This window comes from Oryza glaberrima, chromosome 5, assembly GCF_000147395.1.
Source record: "Oryza glaberrima chromosome 5, OglaRS2, whole genome shotgun sequence".
Taxonomy (NCBI): domain Eukaryota; kingdom Viridiplantae; phylum Streptophyta; class Magnoliopsida; order Poales; family Poaceae; genus Oryza; species Oryza glaberrima.
In genome coordinates this window covers 6,680,792-6,698,073 of record NC_068330.1, presented here as the reverse complement: position 1 = coordinate 6,698,073, position 17,282 = coordinate 6,680,792, and the positions used below count along the sequence as shown (strand labels likewise).

Sequence of the window (17,282 nt, the reverse complement as noted above, 5' to 3'; positions counted from 1 at the left end):
AGAGAGATAAGAGAGTCGCGCAAGACTGAGAGGAGGAAGAGAGTCGTGCAAGAGAGAGGGACTGGCATGTGCTGCTTACCCTATCCACAATCGCGATGTTGTCGTGAGTGTTAAGGACAACGCGGTCGGCTCGTCTCTGATTTTTACAGGTGTCGGTTTTTTAATTAACCGAGATTTTAGATGTTCCGTCACATGTAGTGCCCGCTCTCTATGTATCTTCTGCAGTGGTGTCAATCAAATCACCAATTTGAACGGCACACTAGTACCAGAACACATTTTAACCATGGAAAACCACAAAGAGAAAATCATTCTGACGGGCAAGCATATTAGAGAGACAACAACCGATGATGATGATGGTAAAACAATACGCAGATAGAGTCATTCAGTTCTTTATATTAAGGAACATAAACGCTACTTAAACATACTCCCATCCAGACTGCAGTCAACAGATACGCATAAAGACATACTATTACATACCTAACTAGTAATACCTATGCTACGTAACATTTCACACCCCAAAGGCTTAAATATAACTCAAATGTCAGGGTTTTTTCTTGCCAAAGGAAGTAGTAAATTTAGTCAGGCGGTTAATCCCACATTACGTATATGACAATCAAGATATATTAGCAAAATATATGAATGTGATATCAATATGTAACATCTTTTTCATGTTGGGCTTAGCATAGTTTGTTATAACCAGGGGATTAAATCAAAAGAGGAAAAGAATTAGAACTTGTAAAAGCCAAATGCACTGGTAGAGGAACAAAACTTAGTGATTCTGCGTAGTAAAATAAAAATAATAATGAAGCCATGGTTCTTATCAACATAATCACAATTAAATAATATTTAAATATACCATGTATAATATATTCAAAGCTTGCTAACCAAGAATATCTAAGACCTCGACTTCTCCTTGAATAGAACTTGACAACCTCGAATCGGACACCACGAATATCTCCCACAGCACGGCCCTTATGCCCAAATCCAGAAATCAACACCTCATCCCAGATAATGAGCATGAAGAAATAAGTATAGGTGACAGAGCAAGCATTTTCTAATAAAGTTACAGGATTAAGAATGTACATTTTCAATTCCTCAATGATGTTCAGGAAACTGTGCTAGCATGCATGGCCAGAAGTCATCAAAATTCAGGATTAAAATAGTAACTGGTCTCAATAATTAGAAATGGACTCGTTTATCATGGAATCAGTTGGGCGTACTGAATTACAATTATGATGGTAACATGCTTAGCTACCCTGGGCAACTTGCTAGGTGAATCACTACCTGATAACCATATGTCTTCTGAATGGTAGCAATCTTTTGAACAAAGCCAAATATATTAAACAAATTCTGTAGGTGCGAGAACAGCATAAATTATCTACTACTGTAAATAATCTATATTACGTACAGTGTAATCATCTATTAATTTGCCGATGATTCATGATCCAGTTACTCCACCAAGAAAAACGTTTAATCAAACAAAAATATATTGGTTCTTATGATTCATGTTTCAGTTAATCCACCAAGAAAAATGCCGCATTGAAAGAATTGATGAATATAGTCAGGAATTATTCTCTAGGTAAGGAGCATCAATGTTGTTGTCACTGGAAAATGCTTAAACTGATCGCACAGGAATGGGCTGAAGGAGAAAGTACCTTGATTTCCTTGAACATGGCCTTTGTAGCATATGATAAACTCATCAGTTATCCGGATGAATGGAATAATACAACAGAATGAAAGGAGATTGAATAGCGCAAGCAGCAACTGCGACGAACATTTTACTTTCACCTGACTACTCGCACGAAGGCTGCCTAGAAGAAATTGCAGGGAGCTTCCTCAATTGATCCACCATCAAGGAAAGCACTAGAATCAGCACCAGCGTCTGTCCACGCAAAATCATTGCAGGCACATAAAAAGTAGCACCATTAACTTTTCAGCACAAAATTATATAGCCTCGATATCTCAATTTTTACAGCTCATCTATAGCAGAAATTTTGTTTATGCTAATCTTATTATCTAAAGCTGGCGGTTATCGCCGCAAGCTGATTGGTTCATTTTACCCCATTTAGTTTTACGCCACGTGTCCATGAAGCATTCGGCAAACCATCGAGTGTCTCGTGCATGTATTGCTGTCTTCGTGCGGCAGAAAACAAAAACAACAGCAGCTTCTGGATGTCGTCTCACCTCACGTCCCTGCTATTTGGGATATACAAAGAATTCGTATAACACATTACCTACATTATAATTAGTAATTTGGCTCTATATTTTGTATATGGAGTGCATATATATAGTATTAAGCTATCTATCTAAAATACTGTGTCTAGCATATATGTCTACCAATTAATAGACGTACGTATCCTCTCTCCTCTCACTCACCTCCACATTAAAAAATATACTATGTGGCATTCTCTCCTACACGGTGATCCTACCATTATTCATGCCCTTAGTGCTAAGTGTGATTGGTTAAAACTGGAAACATGTAACTTAACCATGTTAATATCCTATATTATAGAAAAGATTAAACAATATTTTAACAAAAGGTAAAACAATCGATAGCAAGAAATAAAAAATATTTTATTTTAATTTTGCTAATTCTAACAGCTTATATACAAAATTTTAAAATTACAGACGTGAGACTAAATTCACCGTTTTGTTTGCGTATACTGTCACGCTATAATTCTCCGTAGGAATTATACAAACATAAAACCAAGTACATATTGAATGATATTTTTTCAATATATGACATTTACATAGATTTTATTAGTATTAAAGTAATTACTCTAAAAGGTATACATGTGCCCTAGGGGAAAAAAATCACAGGATAAATTATCCAGCGCGCTAATAGGCGCGCCGATTTTCTAGTATAATGAAAAATATGGACATGCTTTGTTGTTCAAAGGGCATAAAAGATTTTTACTGCCAAACTATGAAAAGGTTTCTATTATGAACTTTATTTAAATTTGAAGCATCTAAACTCTATATATGTATACAGGCAGAAAAATGCACTCAAATTATTCTTGATCAGAAAGCATCACGTAAGCAATAGCTCTGCTAAATATGCCATCTTACTCGTAAACAACTGAACTGGGGGAGGAGCGGCAGCACCAGCCAAGTGGCGACGGCAACAGGTGGTGACGGCAGGGCAGTGCGTAGGGACCTTCAGTAACCTGTGGCAACCACCACAGATCTCGTGCGTTTGCAGAGGGGATCGTGCATGGAGGAAGTTGATGATGGCGGCAGGGGCACTGATTTTTACTGAAAATTTATGTCTCTTTTAACAATTTTTGCTGATCATCTCTCTTGTGTCTACCAGATTTGCTGCCTAGACAGTTAGTTATTCATCTTGGTGCATCTGGCCGGATCCTTATATTGGTTTAATTAAAAAAACTTTCAGGAGAACATAGAGAACCTATCAGGGTTTTTTCATCATCCGTGCATACTGACGTTGTCACGATCAGAGCAAACCTCTTGCTATTGTGCGGTTTGCATTTATGAGATATAAACATGTATCAACACAATCAATGCAGACTAAATTGGAGGGTTTTTTTTGTTGAGAAATTCCTCATAGAAATTAGTTGACCTAACACACTTGGTGGCGGCCACTTAGAACCATCCTACCATCAACAACAAAATGTTTGACGAACAGCATCGGCGGTTGTTTATGCGGCACTCAATCGAACATATCATGTGCATGGGCAAAATAGTTTGCTCGTTCATCGTAGTCAAAATCAAATAGTAGGCAAAAGAAAAATAATGAACCGGGAGGAAGAAGAAACTGAAACCGAACAACAGAAGCAAACTTGCCGTAGAGCTATGGAGACCGGATGTGAGGGCCGGAGGTGATAGGGATGTCTGGGTGAGGCGGCACGACAGTGAACCGATGAAGTCCTGGCGGAGAGCGGACGACGATGGGATCGACGACAACTTCATGCGGTGCGACGGAGACCGGCGGGGATGGCGCTAGGACGAGTTGGCCCGGCGAGCAGAGGAGGCAGATGGGGCGAATCGGGCAATGTGCGGAGGAATGTTCCGAAGGAAAAGGGGATGCGATCGATTTGCGCGTGCAGAAGGAAATCGACAATCAAGCAATCACGTGTGTGATTTTCCATTAGTGACCCCGTGTGCGCGATTTGAGAGAGAGGAGGGGAGAGGGGGACTGTGGGAGCCGATTTTAGGTCGTTGGATTTGATGAATAAGGTTTCTATAGGACTGCAGTTGCTCAAATAGATTAAACATATCCCAAGCTTATGGATAAGAGATTACTAATTTTTTTTTAGAGAAGAGTATTTTTCTACCCGGCCTCTACATCCAACCGGATATATGCAGCATTTTTAAATTAGGAACTTAGCCTGTCAAATAGGGAACTTAGTCCTCATATGGAGATTAGAACTCAGGATCTTGAGGTGCTACTTAAGTCACTGCAACCACTAGGCTACATTCATTTTCACATCAGAGATTATTGATAACAAACAGAACCTGGTAATTTATTACGCGTCTACCGATTAATAAACCCTAATTAACCAAACTTAATCTAGAATATGTAGATAGGGTATTAATAAACCCTAATTAACCAAACTTAATCTAGAATACGTAGATAGGGTAGTATAATGATCTTCTCTCCGCGCATGCAGGCGCGGTTGCCGGCAGCCCGAGAGCTCCCGTCCGTACGCCGCCGGTGGTCACGCCCTCCAGCGGCGCGGCCGTGTATTTGCCTGCGCGACAGTGACGTTGCGGCCGCCGATGTCCTGGCCGTTCATGCCCTAGATGGCGGCGTTCACCGACTCGCTGTCCTCGAAGTTGACGAACCCGAACCCGCGTGACCTCCCCATCACACTGTCCCAAGCGATCTGCAACCAAAAAGCCATCAGATAATAATAGATCATCTACTAGTTCACTAAGATTTCACGATTAGTTGTAGATCTGCAAATTTGAAAAAACGAACAGTGCATAGCGATCGATCAACCAAGTAGTGTGTGTGTGGAGATCAAATTGGTGAAGGGATTTGTGAACAGATCGATGGAATGGATAGCCAATCAATATAAAAAAGATCAACGAAGACCCAGCCAAGATTTACAAAAAACTATATATCCACTGTAGAGGCGCTAAACTTGGGATGAACAAGCGAGACAAACCGATCGGAACGCTCGATCGACAGTTCGACACACACACAAAAAAAAAGAAAAGAAATCCGTCAAACTTAGCGAAGAACAAACGACAACACAACCCACCCGGAACAGAACGGAAACGGAAGCAGGAGCGGCGAGGAAAGGGTTGGATACAGCGGAGCAAGAGCAAACCCACCTCGGCGCTGATGGCGCCGTAGTTGGCGAAGGAGTCCTTGAGGGAGCGGTCGTTGGCGGAGAACGGCAGGTTGCCGACGTACACGCGGTACTCCAGCGGGGAGCGGTCCTTGTAGTCGGAGTCCCTCCACGGCGCCGCCATATCCTTCCCTTGCCTTCCTCTCTAAACCCTAATTAACTAAACCTTCGAGAGAGAGAAGCTAGAGAGCTTGGACTTGACGAAACACGACAATGACAATCCCAGGTCTATATAGATCTATTCTCACGGGCTCTTGGGTTTCCGCTACCGTCCGGCCGTCCTGGCCGCGCATGCCAGATGAAGAATAAGTTCATTTTAGGTCTCCTAACTTTACAGTGACTTTGATTTTGATTCTTGAAACGAAATAACAGATACAAGGATCCCTTAACTTAGCATAGTACTCCAATGCACCCGCTCAGAGCTCCGTACTTTAACAAATACGTTCGATGTTAGCTGCATTTTATTACTCCCCCGTTTTAGGTTGTAAGACGTTTTGATTTTGGTAAAACTCAAACTGTTTTAACTTTAACAAAGTTTATATACAAATATAGTAATAATTATAATATTAAATTAGTTTTATTAAATCAATAATTAAATATATTTTTATAATAAATTTGTCTTAGGTTGAAAATGTTACTACTTTTTTCTACAAATTTGGTCAAACTTAAACAGTTTGACTTTAAATAAAGTCAAAACGTCTTATAACCTAAAACGGAGGGAGTACCTTTCATAGATCAACATATCCAGTGGCCATTTTTTTTCCCGAGCTTAGACCCTGCTTAGATTGGACTAAAACTTTTAAGTCCCTATCACATCGGATGTTTGGACACTAATTATAAATATTAAATGTAGACTATTAATAAAACACATCTATAATCTTGGACTAATTCGCGAGACGAATCTATTGAGTCTAATTAATACATGATTAGCCTATGTGATGCTACAATAAACATTCTCTAATTATGGATTAATTAAGCTAAAAAAATTGTCTTGCGAATTAGCTTTTATTTATGTAATTAGTTTTGTAAGTAGTCTATATTTAATACTCAAAATTAGTGTCTAAATACAGGGACTAAAGTTAAGTCCCTGGATCCAAATACCACCTAAGACTTACATAAACCGGCAACGAGATCGAGGGCCTATTTGAGGGAGCTTCTAGCAGCTGCAGCTTCTCCTAGAATCTCCAGTTGTCAGAAGCTCTCCAAACAGTCCAGCTTTTTACCTAGATTTTGAGAATATGTAGTTATAGAATCTGAAAAATGAACTAGAAGTCATAAGCTGGGTTTCCCAGTTTCTCCAGAATCTCAGCATCTCAGAATTTTAAGCTCCCCCAAACATGCCCCAAATTAATTTTAGGCTTCTACCATTTTTTTTCTTGATTTTAGTTCTAGACTTTTACTGCTAACGATAAAAAAAGAGAAGACAATGTAATACAGTAGTTGTTTTGCTTCTCAAACTTGCCATAACCCCGGCCCTCCCCCCCCCCCCCCCCCCCCCAAAACATAAGGTAGATAATGAAGGTTTAGAGGAAAAAAAAACTTACTACAAATGTTTTCGTACCGTTTAGACTGCTAATAATTGGAACAAACCCTCAACGTTCATGCGTGCAACCTCCTCACGAATGAAAATAAAATTTTTAGAGAAAATAAAATTTTTAGATGTCATATCGGACGTTTGACCGGATGTTGGTAAGGGTTTTTGACACGAATAAAAATTTTAATTTCATAACTCGCTTAGAAACCACGAGACAAATTTATTAAGCCTAATTAATCTGTCACTAGTATATATGGGTTATTATAGCACTTATGGCTAATCATAGATTAATTAGGCTTAAGATTTATCTCACGATTTCTATACAAACTCTATAATTAATTTTTCTTTTTATCTGTATTTAATGCTTCATATCTGCCATCGATAACACATACAGTCGGCATGCAGGGTCACATGTAGGCCACAGACGGGCAGACGAACAGAGATTCGATTCTGCAGGAGGAAGCCAACCTCCTGGGCCTTCTGGCAAAAAGACGACGCCGAGCTCGGTGTGTTGGCACATCTGCGTTTGTAATTGAAAACGTACATATGTCCTCCAATCCTTATCCAACCTGACACACAGTAACTATGGAGCGGTCAACATTTAGGGGTGGGCAAAATAAGATCGAACCGAAGAACCGAACCAAAAAAACCGAGACCGAGAAATTCGGGTAGTAATTCGGAGTCTCAGCATGTCAAAACCGAAAGTTGTTCGGGTAATTTGGTTATTGGGATCGGTTAACCGAATTAACCAAGAAAACCGAATTGTGGCCCAATAGGTCCAGGAGGCCCAATAGGCCCAATACACCACTAAACCCTAAAGACAACCCGCAGGCTGCATCCCCATCCATCCAGCCATCGCGTCGCTCTCCCTTCCATCCCCATCCCCATCGCGCCGCCCTCCCTTCCATCCCGCGTGAGCACGCCTCCTCCGCCTCCATCGCGGCGTGCTGCCGTCGCCGCCTCCATCGCGCCGCGTCGCGTCGCGCCGCCGCCTCCACATCGTCGGCGCCGTCTGCGCCCTCCGCCTCCACGCCGCCTCGCCGGTCGCGCTGGGCCACCGGATTCATCACACCGCGCCACCACCTCCGCCCTCCGCCCTCCACATCGTCGGCGCCGTGTCCGCCTTCACGCTGCCTTGCCGGTCGCGCGGGCCGCCGGCCGCCAGATCCATCGCGCCGTGCCGCGCCGCCACCTCCGCCCTCCGCCTCCACATCACCGGTGACGTCTCCGCCCTCCGCCTCCACGCCGGTCGCGTGGGCCGCCGGCCGCCGGATCCATCGGGCCGCACCGCCACCTCCGCCTCCACATCACCGGTGTCGTCTCCGCCCTTCGCCTCCACGCCGCCTCGCCGGTCGCGTGGGCCGCCGGCCGCCGGATCCATCAGACCATCACGCCGCGCCACCGCCTCCGTCCTCCACCTTGACATCGCCAGCGTCGTCTCCGCCCTCCGGCTCGACTCCTCCAAATTCGGTCTGACCGAGACCGAGACCGAATTTATCAGTCTTGATTTTTTTGGATGAAATTCGGTCCTGACTTTTCAAAAACCAAATTGACCGAAAAACCGAAGACCGAGACCGAAATTTTCGGTTAGACCAAACGCCCACCCCTATCAACATCAACAGGTTATGGACTTATGGTATCCAGCTGTACATTGTACATATCTCAGGTTGTATACGTTCCTGAATAAAATTTATTTTTAAGTAATCATTATTTTGGAGTTTATAAAAGCAAGAAGAAATAATTATATCCGTACTAAAAATGAGATATAATTGTATTGATTTTTGTATTGGTATATGTACATACGGAGTAGTATGTAATTAGTGAAAAACAAACTTATTTTATTTCGGAACCGAGGGAGTAAAGCTACCATCGTGAGTTCGACAGCGAATCTTCCATATCGTCATGACGTTCTTCTTTTGCATGCCAAGCCAATCAGCTCACCAATTTGACGGGCACACTAGTAGTGCCAGTACACATTTTGACCATGGGTCCATGGCATCGCAAACCGCAAAGCAACAACCACTCTGACGTGGCAGCAGATAGTCATTCTTAACATAAACGCTAGCCATCAAACTTACACACACTCAGGTACGTGCTGCAGAGTGCAGACTGCAATTGATGATTACAAGCATAAACACACACCTAATTAAACAACATATCCTAATAAGGCCCTAAGCTTGCATATCCAGGAGATTACCAACAGAGACTGATTAATTAATTAAGCATCCACCGCTTAAACCCTAATTAACCAAACTACCCTAAGCTATCTGCAGCTTAGATAGCTTAGGGTAGGTAGGTAGGTAGAGTCTTCTCCGCTCATTCAGGTCGACCTCCTCGCCGCCGGCCGGCCGTCCGCCGGCGGCGCGGTCACGCCCTCCAGCGGCGGGGGCGCATCTGGGCCCGCGCGACGGTGACCTTGCGGCCGCCGATGTCCTGGCCGTTCAGCCGTGGATGGCGGCGTTCACCGACTCGTTGTCCTCGAAGTTGACGAACCCGAACCGCGTGGCCTCCCCATCTCACTGTCCCAAGCGATCTGCAACCCAAAACAATTAACACACCAAATCACCAGATCAATTCATAAAGATTTCACAATTAGTTGCAGATTTACAAGGACGGACGGCCAAAACGTTAAAACGTGCATATATAATACAGTGATGAACCAAAACAGATGGATAGCAAATACACCCATCAATATAAAGAAATCAATGGAAACCCAACCCCCATCCAAAATCTCTACAAAGCCGACGGGGAAACAACAGCAGCACAGGTCCATCAGAAAAGCTTCCAACTTAATTAGCGAAGCACAAACGACACAACCCAATTAACCGGAAGAGAACGGAAAGGGAAGCAGGAGCAAGAGCAAGGCACCTCGGCACTGATGGCGCCGTAGTCGGCGAAGTAGTCCATGAGGGTTTGCTCGTCGACGGAGTAGGGCAGGTTGCCGACGTACACGCGGTACTCCAGCGAGGAGCGGTCCTTGTACTCCGAGTCCCACCACGGCGCCGCCATAGCCCTTCCCTTCCTTTCCCTCTCTAAACCCTAGTAATCAACACCTCTCTAAACCCTAGTAATAACACCTAATTCTTCTTTGGATGCCAAACGAGAGCTGAGGACTTGACGAGGTCACGAGGAAGACGACCGGAGTGCCTGACCAACCGCATATATATGTATAGGTCCTCCCTGGGTTTCGGCTGCGGGCCGGGACGGGTGCCGGACGAATGGGTTGGTCAAAAGGCGCTTTCCGCGAAATGGGCCGGTAAAAGATCGGGAAATGGGAACCAAGCTTCAGCACCGATCATGGGAGGAAAAACTTTTTGTGGCTGTGCCTGTGTTTTTTAGTTGGTGGTGGGAGCTATGCACACTTAAAACGGATTATCTCATTAACGGGTTATCTCATTAATATTAATATGAATGAGAAAAATGACAGAATAACTTACATAGTTATGTTTTAAAAAATAAATTAATATGATTTCTGAAAGCAATTTTTTTGTATTTTTTTTAAAAATACAATGTTTATTAGTTTGCAAACTTGTGTGCGAAAAAGAGAAAAAAAAGAGTCTGAGAAAGTAGAGGGAGGAATACAACCTATGACTCCCTTTCTATTACACCATTTTACAGTAAAACCGAGTATATCGCTTCCTCGAGTATTAAAACCGGTATATTTTCAGCGGCTTTAAGAAGCCCTACTTTGGCTTCCATCACACATTGTACACAACTTTGGTGTGGAGTGAGCCACTCGTACGTGCCACCGATCACGCATAGAAATATACTGTAGCGTGCAGACCCACATGCAAGGGCACAGACTAACCCACACATTTCTGCAGAAACCCACCATGCCTTCTGGCAAAAGACCACGCGAGCTCAGCTTGCCGTTTTGGCACATCTGCACCGTACGTGAAAAGTAACAACGTGTCCACCATTCTTATCCTCCAACCTCCAACACTCTGTACTGGAGCGCTCAACTACTACTACTCGACTCGTGAGCGAATCTCCTTCGTACGGAACACATCTCTCGTGCTCCGCTTTTGGCACCACACCTTCTTCATATTGAAAGGGTCTTTAATTATGTTAAAATATAAGTAAAAATCATCGAATAAATAAAGCCATGAAGTCGAACTTATAGTTTTCTAAATTCACTAAAAAAATTACTCGAGATTGGTATAAATATGAAATCTTAAGTATAAACTTAATTTCGTTCGGGAGGAAAGAAAGAAAGAAAAAGACAAATTTCACTAGAATAGAGAATGTATTTCATGCTTATAACTATCTCTAGTAAATTTTTTTATAAATTTATAAAACTTTGAAATTCGGTTTCTACAGATTTTCACTTATTGGAGGGTTTTCATCGCACGCGGGAGAAGACAGCACAGCGGTGTGCTTTTTATGCCGAGGAGGAGTAGGCGAAGGCCTGGCCAGTGCCGCACTCTTAAGCAAGCATAGGGAGAAGGGAGAGAGAGTGTGTGTGGGTGATTGAGGAAAACATGGGAAAGAGAGAGAGTGTGTAGATGTGACTGTGTGAAGGGGAAAAAGTTGGGTGAGAATGGGTCTGACTTATTTTTTTTTAAAAAAAAAACTACTAACTGAATTGTCATGTAGGACTAAAACTACTCCGGATTAAGTCGGGAAGTTATTTGTCCTATTTAAATATTCGAGTTTATAGGATAATTCAGTCTAATGTGGACTTTTTCCTTTTATGTGCTTTGTGCTTCTTAATTACTCCCTCTGTTTCATACCATGAGTCATTTTTGATTTTTTTTTTCTTAGTCGAACATTTCTAAGTTTGACTAAGTTTATAGGAAAATATAGTAACATCTATCACACCAAATTAGTTTCATTAAATATAACACTGAATATATTTTGGTACGTTTGTTTTGCGTTGAAAATAGTCAAAACGACTTATAATATGAATCTTTAATTACACATAAACTATTTGTGTTCAGTGAGTTCTTTATTAGTTAGTGTTTATTATTATGTTTATATATGATAAAATGGTACAACTGAAATTATAAATTACGAAAGTAGTATAAATGTGTCAACGAACCTAACGAACTTAACAAATCACCTCGAGAGTCGAGCCGAGCTAGGCCTAGCTCGTTAGAGTTAACAAGCCGAGTTGCGTTGTTAAGATTACGAGCCGAGGTCATTATCCACCTATAATTTCATGATTAACTTCAGTACTTAAATATTTCATCATATTAAATCATCTTATTAAATGAATTTTTATTAAGCTATTTTAGATGGATAAACCTAAGGTGGAAAGTTGTAATTAGGAAAAAAAAAGGTCAAATAAACAAAATTCAGGATGTGACATCTTCCCCCCTTCCTAACCCTCATCCCCTACCTTAATTTGGCGCAAAAAAAACCTAACTTGTCAGGCTTCCCACTCCAACGACCTAATCCTTACCTTATTGGGTTACTGGTGATCGTCCGAGCTGAAGGAGTGCCTCACGAATTGTGGTTCAATCCAATGGTAGAGGATTCGACAGAAATCCACCACAAATTTATGTGGCTCGTTTAGGTAGGTAGGAAATGTTACTCCCTTGCCCTAAATATAACAACTTCTTACTTTCAAAATTTATCCAAAATATAACTTCTTCCCCTACATCTTCTTCTTAACCAATAAGAAACTTACACCATTAAAAATTTCTACACACTCCATCGTTTTACTTATTGGTAGGACAAGCGAAACGTCATATTTGTAAACCAAAAATAATTATAAATAAAACTTTTATATACGTGTTGTTAGCGACAACTATACTTATCTACTCTTCTCAACAAATCATACCATTTTTCCATTTAATTTCACCAACTTTTTAGTACATGGCAATTTAAATGGTACTAAATTCAAAAACTAAATTTAGTACATTTGCCGCTTGCAACGATAGGTACTGTAGAGCTGCGATAATTTCACTAGATACAAAAGCTTAGATTTAGGGGTGTAAAGTTTTGGCGTGTCACATCGAGTATTATATAGGGTGTCACATGGAGTGTTCGAGCACTAATAAAAAAACTAATTACAGAATCCGTGAGTAAACCACGAGACGAATTTATTAAACATAATTAATCTGTCATTAGCAAATGTTTACTGTAACACCACATTGTCAAATCTTGGAACAATTAGGCTTAAAATATTCATTTCGTAAATTAGTCACAACATGTACAATTAGTTATTTTTAAACCTATATTTAATATTTTTATGTGTTCAAACGTTTAATGTGATAGGATGAAAAATTTTAAAATGAGAACTAAATAAGGCCTTGTTTAGTTACAAGAAACACACCCCTGCTCGTGGCGGACAGGCGCGCGGTGGAGTGAGTGGGTGGACTCAGCCATCGATCGCCACAAAGCAGGGGGGACCACATGCAAGGCAGAGAGACGGGGCAGGTCAGGTCGTCAGAGTCGATTCTTCATTTGCAGCCTTGCAGCAAGCCACCACCATGTTCTGGGCCGTCTGGCAAAGACCACGCGACCTCCCTGTTTTGGCACGTCTGCATTTTGTACGTGAGAAAGTAACGCTATGTAATGTTCTCAAAAACATTACATCGAATCTTTGCGCACATATATAGAGTATTAAAATAGGTAAAAAGAAAAACTAATTACACAGTTTGCATGTAAATCACGAGACGAATCTTTTAAGTACTTTAATTAGACCATGATTAGCTATAAGTGCTACAATAAATTACATATGCTAATGACGTATTAATTAGGATCAAAAGATTAGTCTCGCGGTTTCCAGGCGAGTTATGAAACTTCTTCCAACATCAAGTCAAACGTCTCATGTAACACCCAAAATTTTCACCACCAACCAATTACATGGCACATCGTAACCACCGAAGAAAAAGCACCAAGCAAAAAATCACTCGCACCGTCGTACGTGCCAGCCAGTAGAAACAGAGAGAGATCAATAGTTGATGAGACAGATAGCAAACACTTCTTTAATTTAAAGATCATGCATATGGTGCTGCCGACTGCCGTCGACGACAAAAGGATTCATATCCAGGAGGTTACCAACAGAGCCTGACAATTAACCATCTCATCCATCTCTTAAACCATTGACCAAACTACCAACGAGAGATTACCAACAGAGCCTGATAATTAACCACCCATATCTCTTATTAAACCCAAACTACAAAGGAGATTACCAACAGAGCCTCGTTGGCATCAATCTCTTAAACCCTACTACATTAATTAACCAAACTACGAACACGAACGCGACTCTGAAACTGAAACTGATAGTAGCACAACTAGTAGCAGTATCTAGATAGGTAGGCTTGAGCGCGTAGTCTTCACGCCGGCGGCTGGTCCGCCGGCGCCGTGCGCTCAGCGGCGGGAGCGCGGCTGGGCCTCCTGGACGGTGACGTTGCGGCCGCCGATGTCCTGGCCGTTCATGCCCTTGATGGCGTCGCTCGCCGACTTACTGTCCTGGAAGCTCACGAACCCGAACCCGCGGGACCTCCCCGTCTCACTGTCCACAGCGATCTGCAACCCAAAACCAGCAACAGCAAGTCACCAAACCAATCTATCTATGTACTGGAGTACGTACTAGCTATAGTTCATGAAGATTAAAGAGATATTTACTGATCTGCATATGAAAACGCACAAAGATGAACCAAGAAATGTGTGTATAAATTGGCCCGGCGAATTGGGCAAGTATTAGATGAGATCCCAAGAAAGTGGCGAATCTTCCGAACTAAGAAAAGAAAAAGACGATGTTGGGAATATGGAAATGGGGGCACTTCAGAACAGATGTGACGGATAACGTGTATCAAATCGGCCAATCAAAGCTCGGGAAAGACGAACAAAAATCAACAAAAACGACGCGAAATGGCACTGATCATAGATCCATCACAGAAAATCGTCAAACCTGCAGATGAACAGAAAAGACAGACCGACCGGAACGGGCGGAATAATGGAGCAAGCGCAGACAAATCCACACATACCGAAAAAAAAAACGTCAAGCTTAGCGACGAACAACCGAGACGACCCAACCGGAACGGAAGCAGGAGGAGCGAAGAAGAAGGGAAGGGGCTATATATATATACTGACCTCGGAGCTGACGGCGCCGTAGTTGGCGAAGGAGTCCTTGAGGGAGCGCTCGTCGGCGCGGTACGGCAGGTTGCCGACGTACACGCGGCTCTCCTGCCCCTTCGAGTCGGAGCCGGTGCGGCCATTGTAGTCGTTGTCCCACCACGGCGCCGACATATCCTTCCCTTTCCCTTAATTCCCTCTCGAAACCCCAACTCTTCCCTTTTTCTTCGGATGCGAAACGACCGAGAGAGGAAGTGGAGAGAGATGATCTTGGACGAAAATGGAGAGATGATCCCGGGTATAAATAGGCTGGGAATGGGATACATATCCAACCTGATCTGATCACCACGTACGGCGCAGGTAGATTAGAGAGGTAGGGCCGAATCGATCGGCTTCTTGTTTTGTGAGATATGGCCGATCAGTTTTGGTAGCATTATCGAGTTCTTGGGCTGGGTCATATGGGATGTTTGCTTTGGGCCGTGAAGAATATGTGAGGCAAAGATTAAGTTCACTTTAAATCCCTCATTTTGTCGCCAAGTCCAAAATTCATCTATGGACTGCAAAACCGGATCCCTCAACTTACAAAATTAGTAACAAGGTCTCCCGTTTTAGCTGTTTTCAACTTACAAAATTAGTAACAAGGTCTCCCGTTTTAGCTGACGTGGCTCCTTTGACTATATTTTCATCCCATGTAGTATTGGCGTGGCGTTTATGTGGCAATTCCATCCGGGAAAATCCGTGGGACCCAAATGTAAGTTACACACAAAATAATAATAAATGGTGGGGCCCACATGGACCCACATGTCATCTCTCACTCCTGCAAAAATAAGATATCCACTTGCAAAAATAAGGATTTTTCTAATAGTTTGGGGGGAGAGAGGAGTAAAGATGACATGTGGCGCCACATAGGCCCCACCATTTTTAATTATTTTGTATGTGTAACTGACATATGGGCCCATGGGTTTTAGTATTTTTCCAAGTTAAATTGTCACGTAAGCACCATGTCAATGCCACATGGGATAAAGACCTAGTCAAAGGAGTCACGGGTTTTATAAGTTGTGGGATGCGTTATATTCGGTTTTGCAGTCTGGGACGAATTTCAGACTCGACGACAAATTGAGAAACAAAAAAGTAAAGTAAGCTTATTCCGTGATGAGGCGAAGCTTCAGCACCAATTTTTGGGGCTGATTCGTGCATCGATTCGTCTCGATTCTCAAACAAAGACGAATGAGGGATCATCGGTTTCCCAAAAGATTATTATAAATCTGTCTATTATAAACCGTGACAGATTGTTAGTGATATAACATAATTTATTTCTTAAAATATTATGAAAAATAATTTATATGTAAAATTTTTGTATGTGTGTTTTTAACGATTTAAAAGATAATGCTGAAAAATACATAAAAATACCTTAAAATAAACTTTAAAGTTAAATTTTGAAATTCAAATTTTAGTTTTGCCTTATTATTTTTGGAAACCGATGGGCTCTAATGGCCCGTTTGGTTGGAGGGAGTTTTTAGGAAGAATTGAGAGTTTAGAGGGATGAGACTATTAAGTGTTTTGTTTGGTAGGGAGACATGGGAATTTTGGAGGGATGAGGATGGGGAATTGAGGAAGGAACTCCCTCCTTTCCAATACCTGGGTAGGGGCAGGTAATTGGGAGGGAATTCCTCCTTTACTTTATCTAAGCAAATCTTAGCCATCTGTTTTTATTAATGATCTAATCTCCAACTAAACTCCTTATCAATTTCCATCACCTCTACCAAACAACATATTGGGATTAAAAATCAAATTCCCATCTTAATCTCATCATCAATTCCCTCGTATAAACTCCCAATCCCCTTCCCTCGAGTTACCAAACAAGCCGTTAGGTGTTGAGCTGAACTACTTCCTTAGATCCTTGACGTCAAAAATAATCGTTTTTTAATGAGATATTAGGGGGGGGGGTGAGAATAGGGGTGGATAGGCTCGGCTCGGTCTAGCTCGTTAGGATAACGAGCTGGCTCGGCTCGGCTCGTTTAAAAGCTCGAGCCAGCTCGTTAGAGTCGCGAGCCAATCCAACAAGACAGCAAGCTCCGGAGGAGGGGACATGTGAGTGTGACCTGCGCCTTCTCCGGCGATGGCGGTGGCGGCGGCTGGCAGCGACGGCAGCGGCGGCCCTAGCGCCGGCTGGGGAAGTGCGGCTGGCGGCGGCGGCGGCCCTAGCGCCTGCTGGGGAAGTGTGGCTGGCAGCGGCGGCGGCTAGGGAGGTGTGACGGCAACGGCGGCTCTAGCGGCTTGCAGCGGCGGCGGCGGCGCAAGCGCCTGGCGACCACGTCGGCGCGGTCTCGTGCGGCGGAGCGATGCCGATGCAGATGTGCGGTCTCAACTCTCGTCTCGTACTCTCGTGTGGTGCGGCTGCC

General features: G+C 42.8%; 1 protein-coding gene and 2 pseudogenes across 1 annotated transcript; all 3 read right to left on the bottom strand.

Annotated features, from left to right (window-relative positions):
- Positions 1-4,331: 4,331 nt before the first annotated feature.
- Positions 4,332-5,532, bottom strand: LOC127773077 (glycine-rich RNA-binding protein-like; annotated as a pseudogene).
- Positions 5,533-8,877: 3,345 nt separating this feature from the next.
- On the bottom strand, positions 8,878-9,980 carry LOC127773076 (glycine-rich RNA-binding protein blt801-like; annotated as a pseudogene).
- A 3,828-nt stretch (positions 9,981-13,808) lies between these two features.
- LOC127773039 (glycine-rich RNA-binding protein GRP2A-like) lies at positions 13,809-15,181 on the bottom strand. Its single transcript, XM_052299048.1, has 2 exons — positions 14,899-15,181; positions 13,809-14,331 (listed from the first exon to the last, which is right to left on the bottom strand). The coding sequence occupies exons 1-2, from the start codon at positions 15,052-15,054 to the stop codon at positions 14,173-14,175; spliced, it is 315 nt and encodes a 104-aa protein (XP_052155008.1). The 5' UTR covers positions 15,055-15,181; the 3' UTR covers positions 13,809-14,172.
- Between the last annotated feature and the right edge of the window lie 2,101 nt (positions 15,182-17,282).